The 23,211-nt window shown below is 41.5% G+C and overlaps 2 protein-coding genes across 3 annotated transcripts; one reads left to right on the plus strand and one right to left on the minus strand.

Moving 5' to 3' along the window:
* Positions 1 to 267: 267 nt before the first annotated feature.
* iqce (IQ motif containing E) lies at positions 268 to 9,647 on the minus strand. 2 transcript variants are annotated; one of them, XM_019360147.2, is made up of 22 exons: positions 9,555 to 9,647; positions 9,205 to 9,385; positions 8,958 to 8,999; positions 8,742 to 8,787; positions 8,502 to 8,651; positions 7,949 to 8,050; positions 7,651 to 7,721; positions 6,535 to 6,648; positions 6,374 to 6,424; positions 6,214 to 6,284; positions 6,046 to 6,118; positions 5,919 to 5,959; positions 5,652 to 5,803; positions 4,965 to 5,020; positions 4,639 to 4,868; positions 4,371 to 4,478; positions 3,831 to 4,098; positions 3,611 to 3,697; positions 2,994 to 3,121; positions 2,804 to 2,886; positions 1,304 to 1,402; positions 268 to 1,159 (listed from the first exon to the last, which is right to left on the minus strand). In XM_019360147.2, the coding sequence occupies exons 2-22, from the start codon at positions 9,274 to 9,276 to the stop codon at positions 1,062 to 1,064; spliced, it is 2,142 nt and encodes a 713-aa protein (XP_019215692.1). In that variant the 5' UTR covers positions 9,277 to 9,385; positions 9,555 to 9,647; the 3' UTR covers positions 268 to 1,061. The 2 variants fall into 2 exon arrangements, with proteins under 2 accessions (XP_019215692.1, XP_025764174.1); XM_025908389.1 differs by lacking the exon at positions 8,958 to 8,999 and having other exon boundaries at positions 9,205 to 9,644.
* Positions 9,648 to 13,196: 3,549 nt separating this feature from the next.
* Positions 13,197 to 20,525, plus strand: LOC100693740 (fascin). Its single transcript, XM_003457749.5, has 5 exons — positions 13,197 to 14,744; positions 17,680 to 17,836; positions 17,958 to 18,079; positions 18,328 to 18,498; positions 19,248 to 20,525. The coding sequence occupies exons 1-5, from the start codon at positions 13,922 to 13,924 to the stop codon at positions 19,451 to 19,453; spliced, it is 1,479 nt and encodes a 492-aa protein (XP_003457797.1). The 5' UTR covers positions 13,197 to 13,921; the 3' UTR covers positions 19,454 to 20,525.
* Positions 20,526 to 23,211: the final 2,686 nt, after the last annotated feature.

Below are 23,211 nucleotides of genomic sequence, written 5' to 3' on the forward strand. Positions count from 1 at the left end.
GCATCGCTATGTGCTTGATTTTATACACAGTGGAACTGATATTAGCTGACTTCAAACATTAAGTCGTGTATGGACACAAAGGGTGTAACAACTTAAAAAAAAAAAAAAAAAAAAAAAATAGGGGATACCATTCATATATCGTTTAACAATTTTGAATTATTGTCAGTTTTAAAATACATGCTACTTCTCTCAGACGTGTTTGGGAAAATAAGCACAAAATTTAAGTACAGGTAATAGTTTCTGGGAAGGACCACAAGAGACTGGAGATTTTATTAGAAAAACATTTTATTTACTGTATCAGAAATTAAGTTACACTGATCATGTGGAGACAAATGCACTCGAGCGTTGATTTTATTGACTCATTTGTCTGTTTTAAAGCACAAGTATTATTGGCATTAGACACAGTCCCTGTGTATCCTGTGTAATCTCCCCCGCTCTCACCGTTTCAGTATTGCAGCAGCCTGATCTATAACTTATTCACAGTTTGGCTCAATAGTGCATCAGTTAAGAGCTGTCCCTCAACCACACCGCAGACTCAGCTATAGCGAACTAAGCATGCAACATATATTAGTGTGCTGACTTTCATGTATTACCAAATAAGGCATGTGCAAATGTGATTTTATGGATTATTTCAGCCTGATGAAGCCAGATGAATTTAAAGTGATTCCAGCTAGGTTAGCAGAAATGAATGCATTCATTTCTGCTATTTCAATTTGAATTCCCATGCAGCAGGCACTTTGGCAAAAAGAAACAAAAATAAATCTGACTAATTAAACAGAGATATTTGGCTCAAGAATAACACACTCAACAAAAATGGGCTGTTCGTTTTATGTTCTCAACTGATTAAAGAAAAAAAACATCTCATAAACTTACATCGACACTGAGACACATTCTGAGAATATTCCTGTTATTGGCATTGGCATGGGAGCAGCTCGTGTTACACAGTGAATATTGTTATTGTTATTATAAACATTATTGGAACAGCCCAGCTATTATTTGCAGGTTCAGTAAGAAGTTAAAGTTCTTAGTAACTATACTCAGTAACTATACTTAGTGACTACTCAGCTTCTCGATGGGCGTGACGGAGACACGATGATGTCATCAGAATCATCAGAATAGAAAGCGGCGTCTTCATCGATGTCACAAGACTCACTCTGGGCTGCAGGAGACATACAGCGCACGTTTATAGGTGTGTGGACGCACTCCACTATAATTACCTTCAACACTTACATTTAAGAGCAAAGGCCATGAAAGAAATAAACACAGGATACAGTAAAAGAACTTGCTGTGACCTCTGTCTGACCTTTTGTGAGTGTCTTCCTGGAGGCAGAGATGTTAGACGCAGGCCGGGTTTTTTTCTTTAAACCTTCCTCTTCACCATCATCACTGAGGGATGCAGCATCTTATTAACAGAACAGCAAAGAGTAATTAATGCCATTCAGCCACACCCTCAGAGACACATGTACAGATGATATAGTGCTAACAGCATGCATTTAAATATGGACCATTTCTTCTCTCATGGCATTGACTAAACTTTTCAACAAATAAAACCCTGGCTGTAGGAATCTAGAAATGCTCAGCGAGGGAGTTCATGTTGCTCATGATAGGCCTTTCACCACATTATTAAAAACATCAAATGGACATATGAAGATGGTAAAAAACATCAGCTTCACTGGAGGCTGTCCTTTACAACTTATAAAATATAACTACAATGTACCCAGTGAAGCATGACACAATACGACACACTGTAAAGATCCATAAGAAAGCACATGTTCTCAGATCGAAAACAAGCTGGAACGATGCAGGTTAAACTCTCTCAGTGAAGCCCACAAGGTATCAAATGCAGAGGCATTCTTGTAAGCATGTAGGGGGGAAAAAAAATGCTGACATCACGGCTTTGCTCTGTGCACCAGCATGCTGTGACATGCTCAATACTCTGAGAGATGGTGGGGAAAGTAATGGGGGAGTCAGATGTTAAGGCAGGACTCCTGAAACAGAAACAGCGTCGCACAATGTTCTCAGAGAACTCCTAACTTTCTTGCTTAGGAAGGATTGAGGATAATTCACAGAGCAGTTCAGTCACATGGAAAGTTCATGCTGATTTGATCTGTTCATAATTAATCACCGTCATCATCTGATTTCTTATTTTGGCATTTAACAGGAAAAAAATGGTTCTATTTCAGCGCTGAAATGAACTGCATCACAGTATGATACAGTCAAATCCCTGCAATCGTTTGTGTGACGGCTCTGCTGATGGGAACCTGCGACAGACCTGAGTCATCGCGGATGTTGCGATCACTTGACGTGAGCGCATTTGCACCTCTGTTTAAACAGTTCTTAAGCTCCTAAACAGTCTTTTCTACTCCTAGTAAAGTAGAGGAAGTAGTGGTGTGAAGGTCCGCTGAGTGCCCTCTTAAGTCTTTATTTTATTTGAGGCAGACGGTGCCCTCGCTGGTGCTGAGCAGACAGGCACAATAGAATTACATTACTGCTCCAGCGAAATCCATCAATACTCAAAGCAGTGCCGGGGGGAAGGAATCATAAGTGATTTGGAACCTGAGAGCAGGGAGGTGCATACATCAGTGAATATGAAGTCTGAGCACTGAGCAGTTACAGTGTAGCACAAAGGCACTGAATACATTTGTACAGCGTGTTGGGTGCATAAACCCCTAACCCTGAATTGAAGATGGATGGAAAGCTGTGACTTTGTTTGGTTTTTTGCTGTGTTCTGATTAAAATTTTGATAGTTTTCTGTGGATGTGTTTGCATATAAACAATTTTTAAAAGATGGCGTGAACCTCACGTTTTTTGCTGGGTGGGTGTGGTAATGCACTTCCTCTTGGTGCCAGCGTGGGAAAATTGTTTTCCATTAAAGAAGGCACAGACCTAACACACAAACACACACACACAAACAAGCAATTGTGGATTTTTTTTCTTTGGTTTGACTGTTTGTTTGTTGTTTTGTTTTTTAATTCAGTGCATAAATGAGTCACCTTTCTTGTGCAAGACTACATCGAGCCAGATGTCCCCTGAACGCCGACTGTATCGTTGTCAAGGCGTCATCATCCAGCATGTCACCAGCAGAGGAAGCTTCATCGCTGAAGTTTGATGATTTTTCAACCTGGAAACCGCAAAAAAGGGGGAAGAGATAAGAAAGGTTCAGCAGGGACAAAAACTTATAGCCAACCCACCAAAAAATGCTTTTTTACAGCCACCTAGTGGTTATTTGTATTAGCTGCAACTCTGGCTTATTAAGGACATGATCTCTAGGAGGATTTTTGGAAGTAAAGACATCAGCACACAAGTACTTTCTGGTTTAATCGATTTTTTACCCGTTTCTTAGGGTTTGAGGGGAAAAAAAGAAAGAAAAACAAAAATTACATTTAAGTCCTTCATTGCTGAAAATACTTCACACACCTGCTGATCATTATCCAGCATTAGAAAAACAAAATCAGCACTCGTTATGCTAAAATTAACCTTAAAATAACATTCATGAGTCTTCAAGTATCCATGAAAAGTAGCATTTACTGTTTTGATTAGTACACTGTTCTCGCCGCTTTATCAGTACGGCTTGATATGAGTGTATTGTGTGGAAGCGTGTGGGTAAAACCTGATTCTGTGCGTCTTCCGGTAGCTCCTTCAGCTGTGAGTCTCTGAAGAGGTGGCCTCTTAAAGCTGACTGCAGCATCACTGTGTCCTTTAAAGAGAATGCAGAGGATGGATATGGACAGAAAGGGAAATCTGGGCCAGTGTCTAGACATTTTTTTTTTTTTTTACATAACATTTCTATCAGATATTAATAACTTCCTTTGCATAAGCGTGTTACATACCCTGTTTCTGTGCTCCCTCCAGCATATCTGAATGTCTAATGCTGCTTTCTCCATTTCTTCTTTCTCTCCATCATCTTTGACCGATTCCTCACCTCCCTCTCCCTCCTCTTTGCTCCCCGTGTCCTTTTCCTCTCCCTCTCTCACACCTGTGCTGCCCTGAGTCTCCTCTGCCGATGTGGGAGGAGGAGAGGAGAGCTCAGCCTGTGCAAGTTTACTGTTTTCCTCCTCCAGACTTTGGATCCGAGCTCGCAACTGTTTCAACTCCTGTCTGGGAAACACAAAACACACGCGTGCAAAGCAATAAATAAACACAACTTTGTGTGAAAAGCAAACTCCACCTGTAGATTATTATTATCATTATTATTATTATTATTATTGTTATTACATATTTATCTATTACTTAGACTTGAAATGGAATTACACTTGGCTTTTAACTTAAAACTACAATGATCAATGTTATGAACAATGCAAATTCAAGAAAAGTCTGGACACACTGAATCACATCCATGTCAAACACCAAATGCACGAGTGAAAGTGTACTTATGCTGCCGTCTCTCTTCGTCATGTCGTTTTTTCTGTTCAACTTTCCACTGTTTTGTCGCTTTCTCCAGTTTTTCTCTTTCAGTCTTCAGCTGTTTCAGTTCATCACTGGAACCACAGACACAACACAGATTAAGTATAGAGAACAACAGCTGCTGTTACAAATGTAATAATGTTGTAGGTTCACATTTTTCATTTATTAGACTTTTACATTTAGAAGTAGTGTTTCGTTTTTTAACTGAACAGTCTCAGGCTGCTCGTTACTCACTCTCTACTTGACAGCAACTCTTCAAGCGCCATTTTCTCCTCCTCCAATTGGCTCAAGCGTTCCCTCAACTCCGAAACCTCCTCCCTTTCATCAGTGAGCGTTCCCACGGAGACCACTGCCTCTGTTGCCATGGTAAACGCCAGACTCTCAGTGAGCGTGGTCTGGACTTCCTTATCCAATAGGATGCTGCTCTTTGGTGACTGGGCGTGTCTTTTGCTGTCTTCCAGCCTCTGACAGAAGGAGAGAGTCTGTGAGCTGCGAGCTTAGAAACAGAGGCAGGCAACTGCTCGTGTTTACATGAACAACTGGTTACGGCTTCCTCTCACCTTCTCCACCTCCAACAGCCGTCTCAACATTCTCTGTTTACTCCACTCTCTGTAATCTGGGACACATCATTACACACACTATTTTCAGTAACATTACAGCACACAGCAGAAAACTGTAACCACTTTATGACCGTCCTCTTGATCTCCAAGATGTTCACTTATGACCAAAGTGCATTTAGTCTCCTTGTGTGTTTAATTGGAGGCACAGCATTTGGTTTTAGTTGTGGCTTAAAAACTACAACTTTTGAGTCTTCTGGAAGCTGCCTGCATTCACAACCACAAGGAATTTTTGCCCCTTTCGCCCAACAGCACAGATGTAAAGACTAATACCAATTCCTTTGTTTCCTTGCACTTAATGGTAGCTGGAATGTAATCAGTAATGGCAGCCTACGTAGGTCATAAAGAAAAACTGTATTAACCAATTAGGATTTAAAAACAATACAGTTGTGTTTTATAGCGAGCTTTACTAGGAGACAGGAAGGCATGTTTCTAGTACAAGCTCCTTTAACGGGACCCTAAATCCACATATAGAACAGACTGGTTCCAGTATCATTGGTTGTTCACCCCTCAAGGTTTTATACATATGTACATACTGTATGTAAAATATACAGCGAGTTGTAGGCGTTTTACACTGATCTGACTCTTGCTGGTTTTTTCAGCACTATGTTGTGGTGTGTGAGAAAAGACCTTTGGCTCCTCCAGCAGGAGTGTCAGTGTTGAGTTCTTCTCTGAGTGCCACGTTCTCTTGTTGAAGCTGCTTCAGGTTCTCAGTCAGACGGTGAACTGTGGAGCTCAAAGCTTTTTGCTGCCTCTGGGAGCATTTACTCTCGGCTCGACAGCTGCAACAGAGCAGGAAAGGAAGTCTCAATGCCAGAAACGTACTTGTTTATTTGTTAACCTTTTATAATGATGACGATGAACTCAGCTACACTCAGACATGTGTGTTTCAGTCACCTTTTCTCAGCTGCTTCTAGAAGCATCCTCAGTCTCTGAATCTAAAAGGTAAGGCAGACAGACCCACTTTACTGAACTCCTTTACACACCACCAAGCTCACAGTGGGCAAAGTGGGACTGATTTTACCTCCTCAAAGTATGATTTGACTCGAATCTTCAGTTCTTCCAGGTTGGTGGCCCTCAGCTCACTTTGCAGTTTACTGAACAAGCAAAAAACATAAATAAATCACATGAGCATCATTCTGTTTTACACATAAACCAAACATACAGAGACAAAGGTGGAGGATGGCATTACCTCAGGGCGTTTTCTTTCTCTCTGCACTGCTGCTCCAGCTTTAGGATCCTCTGCTTCAGTCCATTGATAACCTTGACAGAGAGGATCAGCTTTTCTTGTTATAAACACATCCTAAATTAAATTTATTCCCCTCATGTTCACCAATCCACTGGGTACTCACCACACTCCCTTCTCTTTTCCTATCTACCAAACTACGCGTATATTCAGATCCCTACAGGAAAAACATTGCACAATTGGGGGATTTTTCATCATTTTAGTTTCTTTGACAAAAAAAAAAAAAAACTACACACGAAAAAAAAACAAAGAATTTTCTGTTTTTACCTTAGTGGGATCCAACAGTGCTTCTATCTGTTTCTCTCTCTTGGCATTATCTTCCTCCAGGCGTCGTAGTTTGGCTTTCATTTGCTGGTTGTCAGATTTCTGTTCATGAAGGCTCTGCAGAGAATAACACCAGTGACTACTCAAACATATAACGAGTGTGTGGTAGGACTTGACTTAAGCGGTCAAAGAAGTGCAGGAGACTGATGCTGTCCAGTGTAGCAAGTGATTTATTCACCGTTTTGTGACCCAAACAATCTTTACAAAAAAATAAATAAGAAACTCAACTCCAAATTAACTCAATTCAAATAAACATAACTGAACTCAAATCAATGGAAATTAAGGTCAAACTGCACACAGCTACACTGACCTGAACCTTTCCCTGAAACACCTGAGTTCTTCTGCTTAAATAGTCCACTGAACCAAACGATTTCTCCTCTGGACTATTCCATTCAGTAGGTAAGATGAACATGATTATATTCAAACCTCTACTGCTACTCTTTACTGGCAACAAACTCTGTGGTGTAATCAATACATATTACAACAATAAATCTATTTCTTCATAAACCCTCTCAAATCAACTTTATTAAATTACAAGAGTTCTTCCCCTTCTGCACTTGGTCTCTTCCTGTGACCTCAGATGAATCCAGAAGCTATAAAGCAGGAAGTAAAACTACATTTCCTCCTTTTGTTTCTGGAAGACAGGTAGGTAAGGTAAGTTCTAAACAATACAAATTAACAGTTGAAATAAATAACATGTTAACTTAAACTTGTAGGGATTGATTTAAACCAAGATGTTATATTATATAATCTGTAAAAGTGCAAAACATAAACAAACCCGGGATAGTAGATGTTTGCCTATTGCAGACTACATGTGAAATATGGTTAAATCAAAACAAGAATGTTAACTAAGAGTATAGACAAGTGGTACTCTCACCCACTTTGTCACAGAGTGCATAAGCATTTACATTTTAAAGAAGCCTGAATAAATGAAAGAAGAAAAATGTAAAAACATATTTTTCTTTTTGAGAAGAAGAACAAAAACGAGATGGAAAAGTCACTACACCGATGTGCAGGCATGCATGTGTTGTTTTAACGTGTGATTGTGTTACTCTTTACCTTCTTGAGGTGAATGATCTCATCGTACATGTCCTCCTTCTTCATGAAATCACTTGTAACTAAAGTCAAACCTGCAAATGATGGGAGAAGGTAAATGATTTCACAAAGAAGACACCACATTCTTGGCTTTGTACGTTATGAAAAAAAAAAACCCTGACTGCACTAATATCACATCATACTCCCTTCACAGTATTTTTCCTTTTTTAAGCGTCTCCTGTTCAGCATAAAATCCTGACATTCAGCTCTGTCTCCCTCTTCGTTCCATTTCTAAGTCTGATACACAAACGCGTTCTCTCACCGTTGGAAGCAGAGTGGAGATGTTTGGACTTCCTCGTGCTCAGGGTCTGCATGAGGAGCTCTGGTGTGGCATCACACTCCAATCTCAGAGTCTGAGACACATCTGAAAAAGAGAAACAGACAGAGGCTACTGTCAAAATGCTCCAATTTCCTGATTCATTCATCTGGCAGATTTCTATTGTTTTTAATAATGAAGTGTTAGATGTCTGTTCCATGCTTGTTTTTAAGCCTAGATGCTGTGCTAATGAACAGAGTTGCCCATTAAAAAGAAGTTTGGCTTACACAAACTGTTTCAACACGAGTCAATACTGCATCTGACTCATGCCTTTTCACACTTTTCGAGGACACGCTGCAGAGCATGAATAATGCATTTAAGTTCAGATATGATGGAGTGATGAAATCCCTGCAAACCTATAGTTCCCTTTACCTCCTTGTTTTTGCTGTACAGCCTTCCATTAACTGTTTCATTTCAAGCAAGCAGATAAACCCATTCACTGTAAATGTATTTATGTAGACACCATCCACAGAGCTTGTTGTGCCTTCATGACACCTACCAAGGCCGTTGCTGAGGGAAGTAAGGCGAGCTGGGCCAGTCTCCCCAGGAGTGTCCAATCTGGTGTCCCCCAGAGAGGCCCTTGGTAGTCTCCAAGCACCCACTGCTGCTCTCCTGGGATTCACATTCAGACTGGTGAGGTATGGAGACCCTACAAATACAAAAGCAAACATAACTTTCAAGGTGGGCATTCCTACAGAGTCTGAAAATACTACCTACAGTGCAGCCGAGCAGGACTCACCTGGAGAAGGAGGAGGCTTGCCAGAAGAGACTTTCTTTTTCGTTTTCTGATAGAGGACAAACACAAAGGGGGCAAAGCAGAGAGCAGGAGTATTTATGAAACTGATTTCATGCGGAAGAGCATGTCGAAAGCAAAAGAAATAGGCCAGCCATAAAAACAAAGACATGATGATGTGTTCATGTGGCACAGATGAGATTCACAAGTCCATTTGTTTACCTTTACTGGAACATCAGCAGGGAGCGAGAAGCCATCCTCAACCTAGGAGGAGTAAGACACCCATACTAAGACAGAAATCCCCTCTGATTGAGAAGTCAAAAGTGTTGAAAACAACTGCCATAAACTACTATAGCTTTAAATTATAAAACCTTATAGGCTTTTAATAAGCGATTCCAAAAAGAACCACTGTAAAGTCAGTTTTAAGTAAACAGCTGTATCTTTAACCCAGCCATATCAGAACACTCACCAGCTCCTCGTAGTCTTCATCTGTTTGGACATCACTCGCCTCCAGAGACATCTTAGCATTGGCATTGAACATAGCTTGTAAATAACTGTTATGTTAGGTTGGAAAACTCGACTTTTCCCACTTCTAATTCGGTCATCTTTTCACAACTCCCAAATCTTACTTCACGTCGCCTCCTCTCTTGCTAAAAAATACACAGGGGGGCAACAAAAGAGACGCTAGCTATGCTACAACTGGGAATTTACGTTTTTTAGGACAGCTAACTTTCCTTAATAATAAGCAGTCCATACGGTAATGTGGGCTGTAAAGCATAGCTTCCTTAAAACTGTTAAAATGCTGCTGTCTTTCCGTACAGAGCTTACTGTTTTCTCATCGGCGTCGCAGATTGAGTCGTCTAGCAACCAGGCTGCCGCTAACCAGCGATGTCAATTTACCGAGAAAAACTCCGAGCGGTGCCGGAACTGCATGAGGACGTCTTCAAAATAAAAACGTAAACGCGTGACAGACAATAGTAAACGTGGCGCGTGATGCTTATCTTAATTTACTGATAGTTTATGAAATAATGTGTTTTAAGTTGGCAAATTACGCTTCCATTTCAAGCCAAAGGCAGCGCATTTTTTTAAACAAGAAACTTATTTTGAAAATACCGGCCGGTTGTACTCGTTAGCTTTGTTTACCTTGATAGAGAACAGTCCAGGTAGTGTTTTGCCCGCTGCTCTCGGAGTGGTGTTACAAGGAGGGGCTGAAAGTGGCTTCTTCTTGCCAGAATCGTTCAATTTGATCCTATCTCGGGTGGACCAAAAAAACTCCATAATTTACAAAACAGATGATTAACAGATGGAAGTGTGTTAGTTTTTACTTGTACATTACAGCTTACACAGCTGTAATGCATCATAGTGGATATACATAGGCACAAAACCTTCACGTGTATTTTAAAACTATAGAGTAACAGTATTTTTACTCCTTTACGATCTAAAAAACTTGAGATATCCAATATAGCTAGCATTATTATCGACTTCTAATGAATTTTCACACTTTGCAAAGCCATTCAGTTGGCCAGATATGACCATTCTGAAGTCCAGTTGTTTGACCCCATCCTTGGTTCCATATAGCATGAGTCAAGGGGATGAGGATGTAAAGGTAACCTTTGAGCTCAGTTTGAAAAAGTCAGAAAAACTAATAAGAGAAGTTCAAAGAATAACTGACAGAACCTAATAGTCCTATTGCCTTATAGATGACACAGGGGTGTTGTTTTAACATCAAACATGTATCAGCCTGTCTGATGCTGAGTAAGTTTGGTTTGTTTAGAATATTTGCCTGAATTGGAAAAAGCTGATCAAATTTTTCTCTTTTGTATGTCCACTGTCAGGAGTTGCTTTTTTTTGTCATTCCTCAAATTCTCCTCTTTGCTGCAAACTCTGCAGCGAGCTGAGTAGCCATGTTCCTGTATCATTTCCTCATACTGTTTACACAGGTGCTGGACCCCCAGCGCCACACAACCAGGCAGCCCAGCATATTTTTGTTCAGGGAGAGCAAAGTCATTGTAACCCATTTAATCGTGCAGCTGTAGTTTTTTCTTAGAGAGCTTCACCAGTCTGTATCTTTAGAATAAAACCAGTCACCTAATTTGCTCATATACACAGAGATGATAATGGTATAATTAAAATTCATTTCAATTTTATTTATGTAACACCAAAAAACACAACAGCAGTCATCGTAAGGCATTCTATATTCAAAGGTAGATACCCTACAATAATACAAAAAATACAACAACACAATGATACAGAGAAAACAATCAGATGACTCACTTTGAACATGAACGTGGCAACAGCGGTTTCTTCCCCTGAAACCTCTGGCAGAACCAGGCTCAGGGAGGGGCAGATGTCTGCTGAATAACTTGACTTAATCACATAGTTTATAATCAAATAAAGACTTCAAACTTCCTACACGCCATCCACGATAAAATCCTAGATGTCTTTTCATTTTGGTCAACACCTACTAAAGCTGGAAACTATCACAGCTGTCACAGGGCAAAGGGGGTATATTCTAGACAGGTATGGTCAATTTACCATTGGACTGTGAGAGAAAGCTAGATTATCAGGGGAAACCATCCAAACGTCACACAGGAAGAACCCCTACCAGCCAGTGAATTCAAACCCAGCAACTTCTTGCTTTGAAGCAAGAGTCCTAACCACTGGACCACCATGATGCCCGGTGTTCTCAAACAATGATCTTAAATATCAAAATTTCCCTTTGGAGTCTCTCCTTCTCAAGAGAGAATTTCTGTTTTTATCCAAATAAAAGGATGAAAGGAAAACTGCCTGATAGAAAACCTTTCTGCCTGTGAATGGTGTAAACTGTAAATTTGTAGCACCATCTAGACTGATAGTTGTAGATCATTTTGTTTCTCAGCTGTTGTTTTATGAGATCTTTTAGTCTATTTCATTTTGTCATTTAACTTGATTCAGTGCTTCTGCCAGTAATCAGGCTGTGGCTAGTGGAATTGAACTTTACAAAAAAATGTAGTCAACCCCGGTAATTCATGATTTAATAGGGCCAGGTAGGTTTGGTTCTTTTTCTCTTAAAAAAAGAAATAAAAAATATAAAATATTGTGTTTATCTGGATTATCTTTGTCTAATATTAAAATCTGTTTGACGATCTGACATGTGATTAAATGGGAAGGGGGTGAACGCAGCACTGTAAGTGAACCAAAAACTCATGCTTCACATTACTTGAGTAGTAAATACTGTATCATTTGAGCAAGCTGAGTCATTACACTTTCTCACCACGAGCTATCTAAAATACAGGCAAACAGGCATTATACTTCAAAAGTATACAAAACTCAGTGTTCATTACCAAGAGTCAAGGACTTTGCTCTTGGGTAATGAAAAACACCCAAACTCTCCTTAACTTGATAAATTTGCTTTTTTTCTTTCCGCGATTCTTGTCCTTGCTGCTTTTCTCTAAAAAGCCAGATGGGGGCGATGTAGTCCAAGCTGTAAGAAATCCTCCCCCCGAGATATCCCACCTCCACACTAACTTTGCAGGCTGTGTCCCAGCACAGGTTTCATGTCCTGCACAACCTCCCGCTTCAAACTATATGCACAAGCTCATATAAAATCCATGCTTTTCATGGTTTGCTTATCCTACATGTTCATTTCATTGGACAATGTTGTTGGTGGGGCAAATCTGGGATTCCTTTCCTCTGTTGCTACCCCTTCTCTTTGTTTAGGGTATATCGTGCTACTCATTTTAGCGATTTATAACCAATTATCTAATTATTTTATCTATATAAGCCATAACTAATGATAAATACAGATCCAAGCATGGGATGCAAAAGTAGTGCCATCAAAATGCTCATCTTGTCCAGATAACAATCAAAAAACCTCCGTTTGTTTTACAGTTATCAAAGATTAAAAGCTTAAAGTGAAACGTTGTCAAAGATTTTCCTGATTTTTATCAGGTTACTGACGCAGCAGCACACAAATTCTTCACAACGTTCGCAACTTTGCAAGCCACTGATCTCCCTAAATTAAAACCAAGCAACTGAAAATGTATGCATGCAAAGTGAACTGTTCATGAACTAGCCCATCTTTCAACTACATCCTCAAATTACATTAGGAATTAATGGTTTTTAGCTTTACAAGAAAGAAGAAAAGCTGCTGTGAGAAAACTTCACTGGCTTATAGCTGTGAGGAAGATAACTTTGCAGTACAAAATCAAAACACCATTACCATAATCGATTATATGTTCAACTACTGGAAAATAAAAGAAGAAGCAAAGAGAAAAGCTCTTATAGCTTTTCGTGGAGCTTTTTATACCTTAGAAAGCCCTCCTGGGGTAGTGGGCGAGAGGAAAGGATAAGCACCCGCCTCTCTCTCTCTCTCTCTCTCAGAGTAAATAAAGGTGGATGTGTAGACAGAAGTTATGACAAACCACGGGGGAGAAGGACGGAAGGGCTGATCAGACTACAGGATGGGAAATGGGTGGAATTACAATGAAGGGAAACAACTGAGTAAATTCGCACTTTTGTCTCTGATCTCTCCGATTTTCACGTGTGAAAACACAATGTTTGCATTGTTTCACACTAGTGTTTGTTTGGTAATTTTTTCAGCACAGATTTTGTGAAAACTACAGGGGGAAGAGAACATTATACTAAAAACTACCCCACATCAGATTCAGAGGGGACATTTGACTCATAAGAGATCCCAGCACCTGACCTTCTGTATGCTGAAATTGTCAGAAAATGGCCTTTCTCTGCCTCTTTCCAGCACAAACATACCAAATCTGTTAGGTGGTGAATCCACGTGGACCTAGCAGAGCTCACCAGGAGGAATGGATAAGTTAGTGCTGATGGTGTGGATGATACTGGTTTATAGGTTATATATGTGTGGGGCTATGTGAAGATCAGTGCAGGGGTGGAGTGGTTTGTCAAAATTGCAGTCATCTCCCTCCAGCTCCTCTGCCTGTATCTGTATCTGGGGCGTGTACTGCCTTGAAAAAAAACTCACAAGCTTGCAACTCCTGCAGCTCCAGCGAGCCAGTCCGGATTTTTACCCAGTTAGGGGACACTGATCACCATCAGCACCATCAGCAGCAGCACTCTCTCTCTCTCCTTCAAACACCCCCACAGTCTCTTTCCCTCCCTCTGTCCGTCTGTCTATCCCTCTCTATAAGACCAGCATCTCCTTTCTTTGCTCCTCTTGTCAAGCTGCAATCATGTCCTCAAACGGCGCTGACGGGGACCTGCTGCAGATCCCTCTGGGCCTCATCAACAGCGAGGGCAAGTATCTGACTGCGGAAACATTCGGCTTCAAAATCAATGCCTCGGCCAGCAGCCTGAAGAAGAAGCAGACGTGGACCCTAGAGCAGACCGGGGAAGACGACAGCGCCGTGTTCCTCCTGTCCCACCTGGGCCGCTACCTCGCCACGGACAAAGACGGCAACGTTACCGCGGACAGCGAGACGCGCGAGCGGGACTGCCGCTTCGTCATAACGGTGCACGAGGACGGGCGGTGGTCGTTGCAGTCCGAGCCCTACGGCCGCTTCCTCGGCGGCAGCGAGGACCGGATCACCTGCTTTGCGCAGACCGCCTCGCCGGCGGAGAGATGGAGCATGCACCTGGCCGTGCACCCGCAGGTCAACCTCTACAGCTTCGCCCGCAAGCGCTTCGCCCACCTGAGCGCCCGGGAGGAGGTGTCAATAGATCGGGATGTCCCCTGGGGGGTCGACTCGCTTGTGACCCTGGTGTACCGCGATCAGCGCTACCACCTCGAGACTTCTGACAACCGCTTTTTGCGCAACGACGGCAGCCTGTCCACCAAAACGGACAAGGATACCGGTTACATGCTGGAATTCCACTCCGGGAAAGTGGCATTCCGCGACTGTAACGGTCGCTACCTGGCCCCCGTAGGCCCCACAGGCACTATGAAGTCTGGGAGGAGCACCCGGGTGGGAAAGGGTGAACAGTTCGGCCTGGAGCGCAGCCACGCGCAGGTCGTCCTGACTGCAGGCAACGAGAGAAACGTATCCACGAGGCAAGGTGAGGCTGTACAGCTGCACAGAGCCAAGAGACACCAAGTAAAAGAAATGCAGTTTCACCGTGAGGTCACCGCATAGCTGGACACAGCAGGAGGCAGCTGTTGCATGTCTGTATGAAAAAGTAGAGCAGAATTAGAGACCCCCGTTAGCTCATTTTCCTCCCACACCATGTGTTTTTCATTATCGCCCCCCTCCCCTCCCCTCCGCTTTTTTTTTTTTTTTTTTTTTTTTGGGCCAGTCCCTGCCCAGCTCAACATTTTTCCTGCAGTAATTCTACCCCTGCTCTGTGGTTGCTGGCCCGGGGTCAGCTTCAGTCTGCAGCTGTGCATCGTTCTTTATCTCAGAACAGACAGAAAACGAGGGCAGATTTGCTTTGGAGACAATGGGAAAATGGTGGAGAGGCAGAGAACGCGGGCCACAAAGAGCGAGGTGTGCCTTACACAGGTCTGCTGAATGTGGGTCTTTATCCCACATGCAACCCCATTGTCTCGTTGCCTCCCGGTCTCTAATTGATTCTGTGCACAACATTAACGGCGATTTATCAGTGTGTGAGTGAGTGTGAGAGAGACAGAGAGCATACCAGGGGAAATAGAGGATGGTTTGCTTGAATGAGGTCAGTGTATGTAAGGCAGTGACTTGTGACCTCAATTGTGACCATAATTGAAAGGCTGATGGAAAGCAGGACCAGGGGACTTGGACTTATAATTCATCACAATTTCTTTTCTTTGTTAAAGAAATAACAGTGCTGCTCCATTTGTACTAACCACTAATGGTTCAGTGGGCTCAATATGGGCATTGCGCAAGCATTTTGTTAGCTGGCAGCTTGGGTGTCATTAATGAGGACAGAGACATTTTTATCTGAACTCTTCCAAGGTGGACTGGTTTTATGTAATGCAAGGCTGAGTCCAGTTTCGTGTCTTTGTAAGAAATCTACTGGTCAAATCTTTTTGTTCTTTGTCTGGAACCGTTTTTCCCTATCAATAGATGTGTTAAACTTGCACTAAGTTCATATTCAAACATATTAACACGTTTCTTCTTCTGGTATTCAAAATATGTTGTCTCGATGTGGGTTGCAGAGATGTTGGGCCTCTGTCATTTCATCCCATCCCAAAGGTGCTCTACTGGATTGAGATCTGGTGACTGTGGAGGCTATTTGAGTTTAAGATGATTTGAGCTTTGTGACGTGGTGGTGGTAAGCTGTGGTCATAAAAAGATGGGCATTCTCAACTACAATACTCAGGTAGGCTGTGGTGTTTAAACAATGGTCAGTTGCTACTGAGGGGCCCAAAAGTATGACAAGAAAATATCCACCACACCATTACACCATCAGCCTGAGCCGGTAATATACAGTAGAATGGATCCATGTTTTCATGTTGTTTACATCAAATCCTGACCCAATTATCCAAATGTTGCAGCAGAAATTGAAACTCAACAGAGTAAGAAATGCTTTTTCCAGTCTTATGTTGTCCAGGTTTGGTAAGCTTGTGTAAATTGTAGCCTCAGTTTCTTGTTCTTAGCTGACAGGACTGGGACTCAGTGAGATCTTCTATGCTGTACAGTCCAGAGGTGCCCTTCCTGTTGCCTTCCTATCAGCTTGACGCAGTCTGACCATTCTTCTCTGAACTCTGACATCAACAAGGCATTTTTGCCCAGAGAACTGCTGTTTCTCTGTAATTTATCTTCTCTGTAAATGGTTACTTGAATCACCTTTCTTCTCAATTTTCATGCTTGGTTTAAACTTAATATCCAAATACAATAAATCTGATCACGATGTCACTAACATCTCCTCATATGTAAGAACATGATTCCTTCTATGGAGGGATATGGTGGAATACCAGTCCCTTCATGTAATTGCTCATTACAAGGTTGGTGGATTTGTTCTGAGCAACCATGTCATGATTTATGTCAAATACATTGCAGTTTACTTTTTAAAATGTATTTTTGGCACTTTTATGTGCCATTTAGTTCCATTATATTCTAGGAAAAGCGCTTATATCTGCAAAACTGGCAACTCACACCAAAAAAGCTTAGACAAATATCATTACAGCACATGTATTTGATTCATGATTTGATTTATGGTTGAACTCTTTCTTGTTTTGATGAACTCACAATTATTGTTCAGCTCTACAGTTTAGCTCATTGTTTTGGTTTTAGTCTCAGAGCCTATATTTGCAGATGGCTGCCTTTTTTTAAACAATTAAGCTTCAATAAATTCACTTTAATTTAGCTGTCCAGCAAAAAAACAAACAAAAAGGGAGGAAAAAAAACACCAGATCAGGGGTGAACTCAAGTAGCTATTTCCCCTCGCAGATGAAGTGAAATTAACTGCAGCTTAAAGTGGGGAATGTTTAAGTGGCACATGTCATTTGACCTCAAACATGGCTCCAACTCAATGGTCATCCCCGTGATCAGCAGCAGACGATTCTGCATGGAACAGCTGACTGGATCAGCAGTGTTTTTCCAAAGCCGTGTTAACATATGGCTATGTAACACACACATTTGTTTTTACACAGCACTTGATTTGAATGGTTTGCTTTTGAATTTCAAATCTTTAGCATATAGTTGGAGTGTATGTGCTTTGAGTCAGGAGGCTGAGAAATGGATCATAAGCAGAGATGTTCATTAGAGGATACGGCGTAATCACGACACATTAGAATTAAACTGATCAATGATACGTTTAATGATGAGGAAAAACTTTCTGCTTTATCGTTACTCTGCTCACATGACCACATCTACTTCTTCTTCTCTTATCTAGTCCCATTCAGGACTGGTGAATCCACTGAATGGGTGCAGTAAGGCCCAGATCTTTGTGAGTTTGCGATATCCTCTGGCTTTAAGAGTCTCTCAGGAGAAAGTTCATAAATTGAAGGGTTTGAAAGTGTCAGACATCCAGAGACAAGAATGAAAGCTGACAGCAGTCTGCCCCACTTTTCTAGGCATGGACTTGTCAGCCAATCAGGATGAGGAAGGGGACCAGGAAGTCTTTCAGCTGGAGATGAGCCGTGAGGACAGGAAGTGTGCCTTCAGGACCGCTGCTGGAAAATACTGGACACTCACAGCTTCTGGAGGACTGCAGTGCACTGCCTCCACCAAGTAACAACACACATACGCACACACCATATAATGTTGAATGTTGGTTAACACCCATTTTATTTAATGCATAACCAACATTCAGTGGAATAACTGGCTTGTTTATTGTGTGGGTGTGTTTCAGGTCTGCCAATAGTTACTTTGAATTGGAGTGGCGTGATGGCCGTGTGTGTATCCGTGCAGCCAACGGCAAGTATGTGACTGCTAAGAAGAACGGCCAGCTGGCTGCTACCATTGACAGCGCAGGTCAGCCATGCTCCTTACATTCCCAAATACAACTTTTTCAACAAAAAAACTTTGATGCACATCATATCAACATATTAAATGTAATATGTGTGAAAAAAGATGTTATGGTTCAGCATTAATGGTGCCTCCGCACATGTTCGAGTTACCCATGCCACGTCCTCTAATGCCCCCATATACCATCATAAGGTGCTTTTAAGAAACAAGGCCAAGAGTAGTTCGGTCCAATCTTAATCGTTTTTTCGCTTCAGGGGAGGCTGAACAGTTCCTGATGAAGCTCATCAACCGTCCAATCATCGTCCTCCGCGGGGAGCACGGGTTCATCGGGGCTCGAAAAGCTGGAACGGCGACCCTAGACTCCAACCGAGCATCCTGCGATGTTTTTCAGCTGGAGTTCCACAATGGTGCTTACTCCTTCAAAGGTGGGTAACTGTTTGAATAAAACACTAAAATTGTGTGTCACTTAGATGCAATGTGTTGTTTTGGCAGGTCATACTGTTTTTTGTTAATAGATGTCACAGAGCGTGACTTATGTGAGACTAGTTAATGCATTTGAATACTTTCCAGGGAGTGAGGTCTAATGTAGATAAAAGGAAATTTGCAGTTATCTTTAGTATTTTGTCAAAGACGTACTTAATATAACTGAAGCTATCTACACAACACAGCAGTTGTGCTAGAATGAGACAAAGAAGCTGACTGAAACCTCTGTAGCAAAAGAGCCTGTATCAGATTCAGATGGTTCAATGAACAATGCCTCCATTTTCTTGTCTCGTGGCTTTGATTTGATTTTCTAATGAATGTGGTGATGTTTGCCATTGTGTTTAAAATAGTGTTCTCCACAACCCAACCCTCTTCAACCCCACCCTGCTTAAGGGAAAGTCAATATTTAAGCATCTAATGGGAAAGCCATTATAGCTGTATGGATCACTCACCCGGGGCCATCTCCCATTTGAACCATCATACTCAGGCCTGACAGTGAGCCAGTATGATGCATTATTTTTCATCTGGTATTGTATTGTTGGCCAGCAAATTCTGATTCCAAAGTATTTTAAACATTTAAATAAAATGATCTGAAATATCCTTGAATTCTTAAACTAAATGAATATATTCATATACTTAAATATGTGTACTGTGTGTCTGCCGAGCCTCATTAAGTGTGTTGTTTGTCCAGACTCCCAGGGGAAGTACTGGTGTTTTGGAGATGGCACAGCCATTGTGTGTGGCGACTCATCGCCTGTCCAGTTCCTGCTCGAGTTCTGTGACCTCAACAAGATGGCCATTCGTACTCTGAGGGGGAAGTATCTCAAAGGGGATCATGCTGGAGGGCTCAAGGCGAGTGCAGACTCCCTGGAGAGTGCCACCCTCTGGGAATATTGAGAAAGCACAGCTGGACTTCTCCACTATGCTTCAAACTAGAGATAGTTACTGTAGGTAGCAGTTCTTTCTTTCTTTTGCATATGTGTGCGTGCCTGTGTGCGTGTGCGCAGTTCTGAATTTGTTTGGATGGGTGGCAGAAAACTGACGCTGACGAGAGGAACCAAAGTGCTAAAGGTGTTTTGTTTTTGTTGTTTTTTTAAAATTTCTCAGTAATGATCTCATCTTACTGGTCTTTGTGCTGGAGGATTGGATTTACAACGACTTGCTGTTAACTGAATGCATTGTAGTGTGATTGCACAGTATTTGTTTCACTCCCAGTTAAACTTTACACATGCCGTACCTGATAACCATCAGGACAGTTATTGTTATAAGTTGTGCCTATCTGTGGTAACTACTGGTGTAAATGAACGTGTTGAATACTATAACCCATAACTCGCAGTATCTAACCTTCAAACCTTCTCCTGCTAATTGTCCTGCTGCCTCTATACGCTGCTTACATCTCCTATTCTCGTTCAAAGTGTAACACATAATGCTCATCAGATGAAGGAATGTTACTGATTTACACGCGTCTGCTGTAAATACTGCTCTTTTTTGTCACTTAATTATTCAAACCATAGCAACCATGGGAAACACACAGAGCCAGGGGCTGGCAGATCTAATGTGTCTTTTTTTTTTGCCTGCACACTCTTGGTGAATAAAATAAAAACAGTTGAAAGGAGCTTCGAAACTCAACCACCGAGTGAAGGAGCCGCCTTAGCACAATAATGACACACAACGCACTCAAACGCACATAAATGCATATAAATAAAAATGCATTAATTCCAGCTGTTCTAACACAGCGCCCGAAAATGAGCACAATATTACAGCGTCCTTTTTGAACTACGTTAAAAGCACATGTTTGTGGTGATGAAGTGCCCGCCTTCGATTGCGTGCTGCTGCTGCTGGTGTGTAAACACAATGGTGGAGTCATCTCTCTGGCTGTGCCTTCCATAGAGTATTCTGTCTTTTCCCTTTCATGCTCGTACATTTCAATCAAGTGAAAAGTCCAATAAAGTTTACCTTCTCAACAGTGGATCGTCTTGTTTTTCTCCTGGTTGATTTCACTTGAAAGGGTTAGCGCCACAAAGAGAGGGCATTTGTGTATTTGAGGGATTATTTCTAAAGATTCACACCGACTTCCATCTACATTTATGTTCCACTTCATTCAGTGTGACTCAATCATTCAGTTGGTGCTTTAAGACTTTTAAAAATAATGCCATTCACCCTCAGTTGTGTCTGGTGTTTAACTAGCTAAATTATGAACCCATAATTTAAGCTAGTTAAACACAACTATTTTTTCTGGGATTGCCAGGCTGAGCTCATCAGAGTGTTACAGAAACTGATATCACATTACTTTATTTTATGTGGGTCAAAATAGCTCTATTCCTTGATTGTCTGGGCAGGACTACACCATGAGAACTCATATAATAACTTTTTCAATGCAACACTAAATTCTTTAATGGCAGTTTAAATTGTTGGTTGTAGTATTACATTTTTTGGTAGCTGGGATAGGCTCCGGCCCCCTTGTGACCCTGATAAGGATAAGCAGAAGAGGATTGATAGGAGCAATAACTGTAGAAACATGGACAGTATAAAAGTTATAAGTGGTGAACCTTGATGTCACATCTCCTTATGAAGCCTTGAGCTGAAATCACTTTTCAGAGTTATTCAAACTGGATGTGATGAGTAAAACCACGCGCTTCCTCATTGCCTGACGACCTTTCAATCCAAAGTTCTTACAATGTGCTTACAGTAACTTGTAAGTTATTCAGTTTTAAGGTTGCACCTGTGATTTCTTGCTCCCAGAGCAGCTGTCTTGCCTAATCATGTGAGCTGCAAAAGCACACTCACTTCCTTGTTCTGGTTTGTTTTTATAGGATCGTTTCAGTCATATTCCAATTATGATGATTGTGTGCGGTGACTAGACACTCTCTATGTTGTATAATGCCACCCGTTGGCTCTGCTGCTGCAAAATGTTAGTGTGCTTACAATTTCATTTTGAGCATGCTCAAAGTACAGTCTCACAAGTTCCCTGCCTCTGGTCTAATCTTGCCTGTAATATAACTGAATTGATCCCATAAAAACAAAAGGAAGTGAGAGCAATATTGCAGATCACATGATTAGGTAAGATAGCTACTCTAGGAGCAAGAAGTCATCCTGTCCCTTTACAGGAATCCGGTTGATAGATGTAACTTTAAAACTGAACAGCTGGAGTCGAGAGATGACAGCTTGAACGAAATGCATGTAGTGAAAAAGATAAACCTGATAATACTTAATAATGCTGTTTTTATTGTTATTAAATTGTGTGAAAAGACCAAAGCAAATGGATCAATAACAGGGCTCAGTTGATCTCTCTGTGCAACAACTGAGCTGAGCATTTGGGTCACATGTTTCTTCATGTTACACCTAAACAGAAAAGTAGGTGGACCTACATTATTATTCTTTTCATAGATTTTTTTTTTCCTCCAACCATCCTGTTCTGATGAGGCTATTTAGCAAATGCTGTTGTGTGTGGGAGAAGGAAGAAAGAGCCTGCATCACGTCCCCCTGAGATTGCACTGAGCCAAAACGGTAGAGGAGAAAGGAAGCCGAGCTCGAGAAGGAGGTAACCTACTCCACTTTCTCTCTTCTGCAGACCAAATCTCGACTCTCGAACGCTATAATGGGTGCAAAACTTACCACGCGTTTGAATACACGCAAAAGCAGACGAACGATCATCCTTCATCTTTCACTGCAGGGTCTCTGCGTGTTACTATGGCAACAAGTAATGCAGGAACGAGGCTTGAGCAAGATGACTGTTAAAAGATGGAACACACATTGCTGAATAATCTCAGCAAACCTTGTAATAACCAAAGCAGAACCGCCCTGTGTAACTACAAACACAGTTTCTCACACACTTACTGTGGAAATTAAAAGCCTGAGTGCTTATTAAATGGACTGGAGCTTCCACTGTGCTCAAGGTAATATGATAACCTCCCATTCCTTTTTCAGTCTGTGTGCACAAAGTCTTTAAGAGAAAGCACATGTCAGGTTTGAGCCAAATCCTCCTGCCAGAAAAAAGCTCACATGGCACTGGAGCGGAGGGACAGAGCAATGAGCAGAAGTGAAGACAAAGCAGGAATGAGGTTTTCTCTGTCCTTCAGTTATAGGACAGATTTCTCCTGGGCAATAAACGCGATAAAGAAACTCCTCAAAGTGAAATGGGACAGTGTTTTACCATCCTGAGAAAACTGTAAGAACATTTGGTTTTTATTTTATCATATATATATATGTAATGTGTCTATAGTCATACCAGTGGGAGAACCCTTGAGTAACATGCTAATACTAGAATGTACCACACTCATAATGACAATGCTTTCATACGCTGTGTCTAGCAGCAGTGTGCCTTTATGCAAACTCATAAAAGGACACTAAATCTTTTATGAATCTTGAAATAAAAAACCATAACCATAATAAAATACACACACACACTCACTCATTTTCATGTCTTAGTGAGGACATCTAATTGACATAATGCTTTCCCTAGCCTCTTACCCTAACCATCAAAAATGAATGCCTAACCCTAACCCTTAGCCTAAATCTAACTATAACCTAATTGTAACCCTGACGCTAAGAACACATTTTGAGCCTCAAAAATGCCTTCAAACTCGTGGGGAGAGGTGACTGTTGGTCCCCACAAGTACAGTAGCATGGCAATTTTCTGTCCTCACAAGGATGTC

Source organism: Oreochromis niloticus, linkage group LG6 (assembly GCF_001858045.2).
Source record: "Oreochromis niloticus isolate F11D_XX linkage group LG6, O_niloticus_UMD_NMBU, whole genome shotgun sequence".
Lineage (NCBI taxonomy): Eukaryota > Metazoa > Chordata > Actinopteri > Cichliformes > Cichlidae > Oreochromis > Oreochromis niloticus.

Excerpts from the sequence above, each read along its gene's own strand:
- iqce (XM_019360147.2), bottom strand. The coding sequence starts at position 9,276 with ATGTTCAATGCCAATGCTAAGATGTCTCTGGAGGCGAGTGATGTCCAA. Across the intron at positions 8,652-8,741 it reads CAAGCCTCCTCCTTCTCCAG|GGTCTCCATACCTCACCAGT; the intron begins GTGAGTCCTGCT and ends TTGTATTTGTAG. Across the intron at positions 1,160-1,303 it reads CAGGAAGACACTCACAAAAG|CCCAGAGTGAGTCTTGTGAC; the intron begins GTCAGACAGAGG and ends TGTCTCCTGCAG.
- LOC100693740 (XM_003457749.5), top strand. The coding sequence starts at position 13,922 with ATGTCCTCAAACGGCGCTGACGGGGACCTGCTGCAGATCCCTCTGGGC. Across the intron at positions 14,745-17,679 it reads AAACGTATCCACGAGGCAAG|GCATGGACTTGTCAGCCAAT; the intron begins GTGAGGCTGTAC and ends CCACTTTTCTAG. Across the intron at positions 17,837-17,957 it reads CAGTGCACTGCCTCCACCAA|GTCTGCCAATAGTTACTTTG; the intron begins GTAACAACACAC and ends GGTGTGTTTCAG.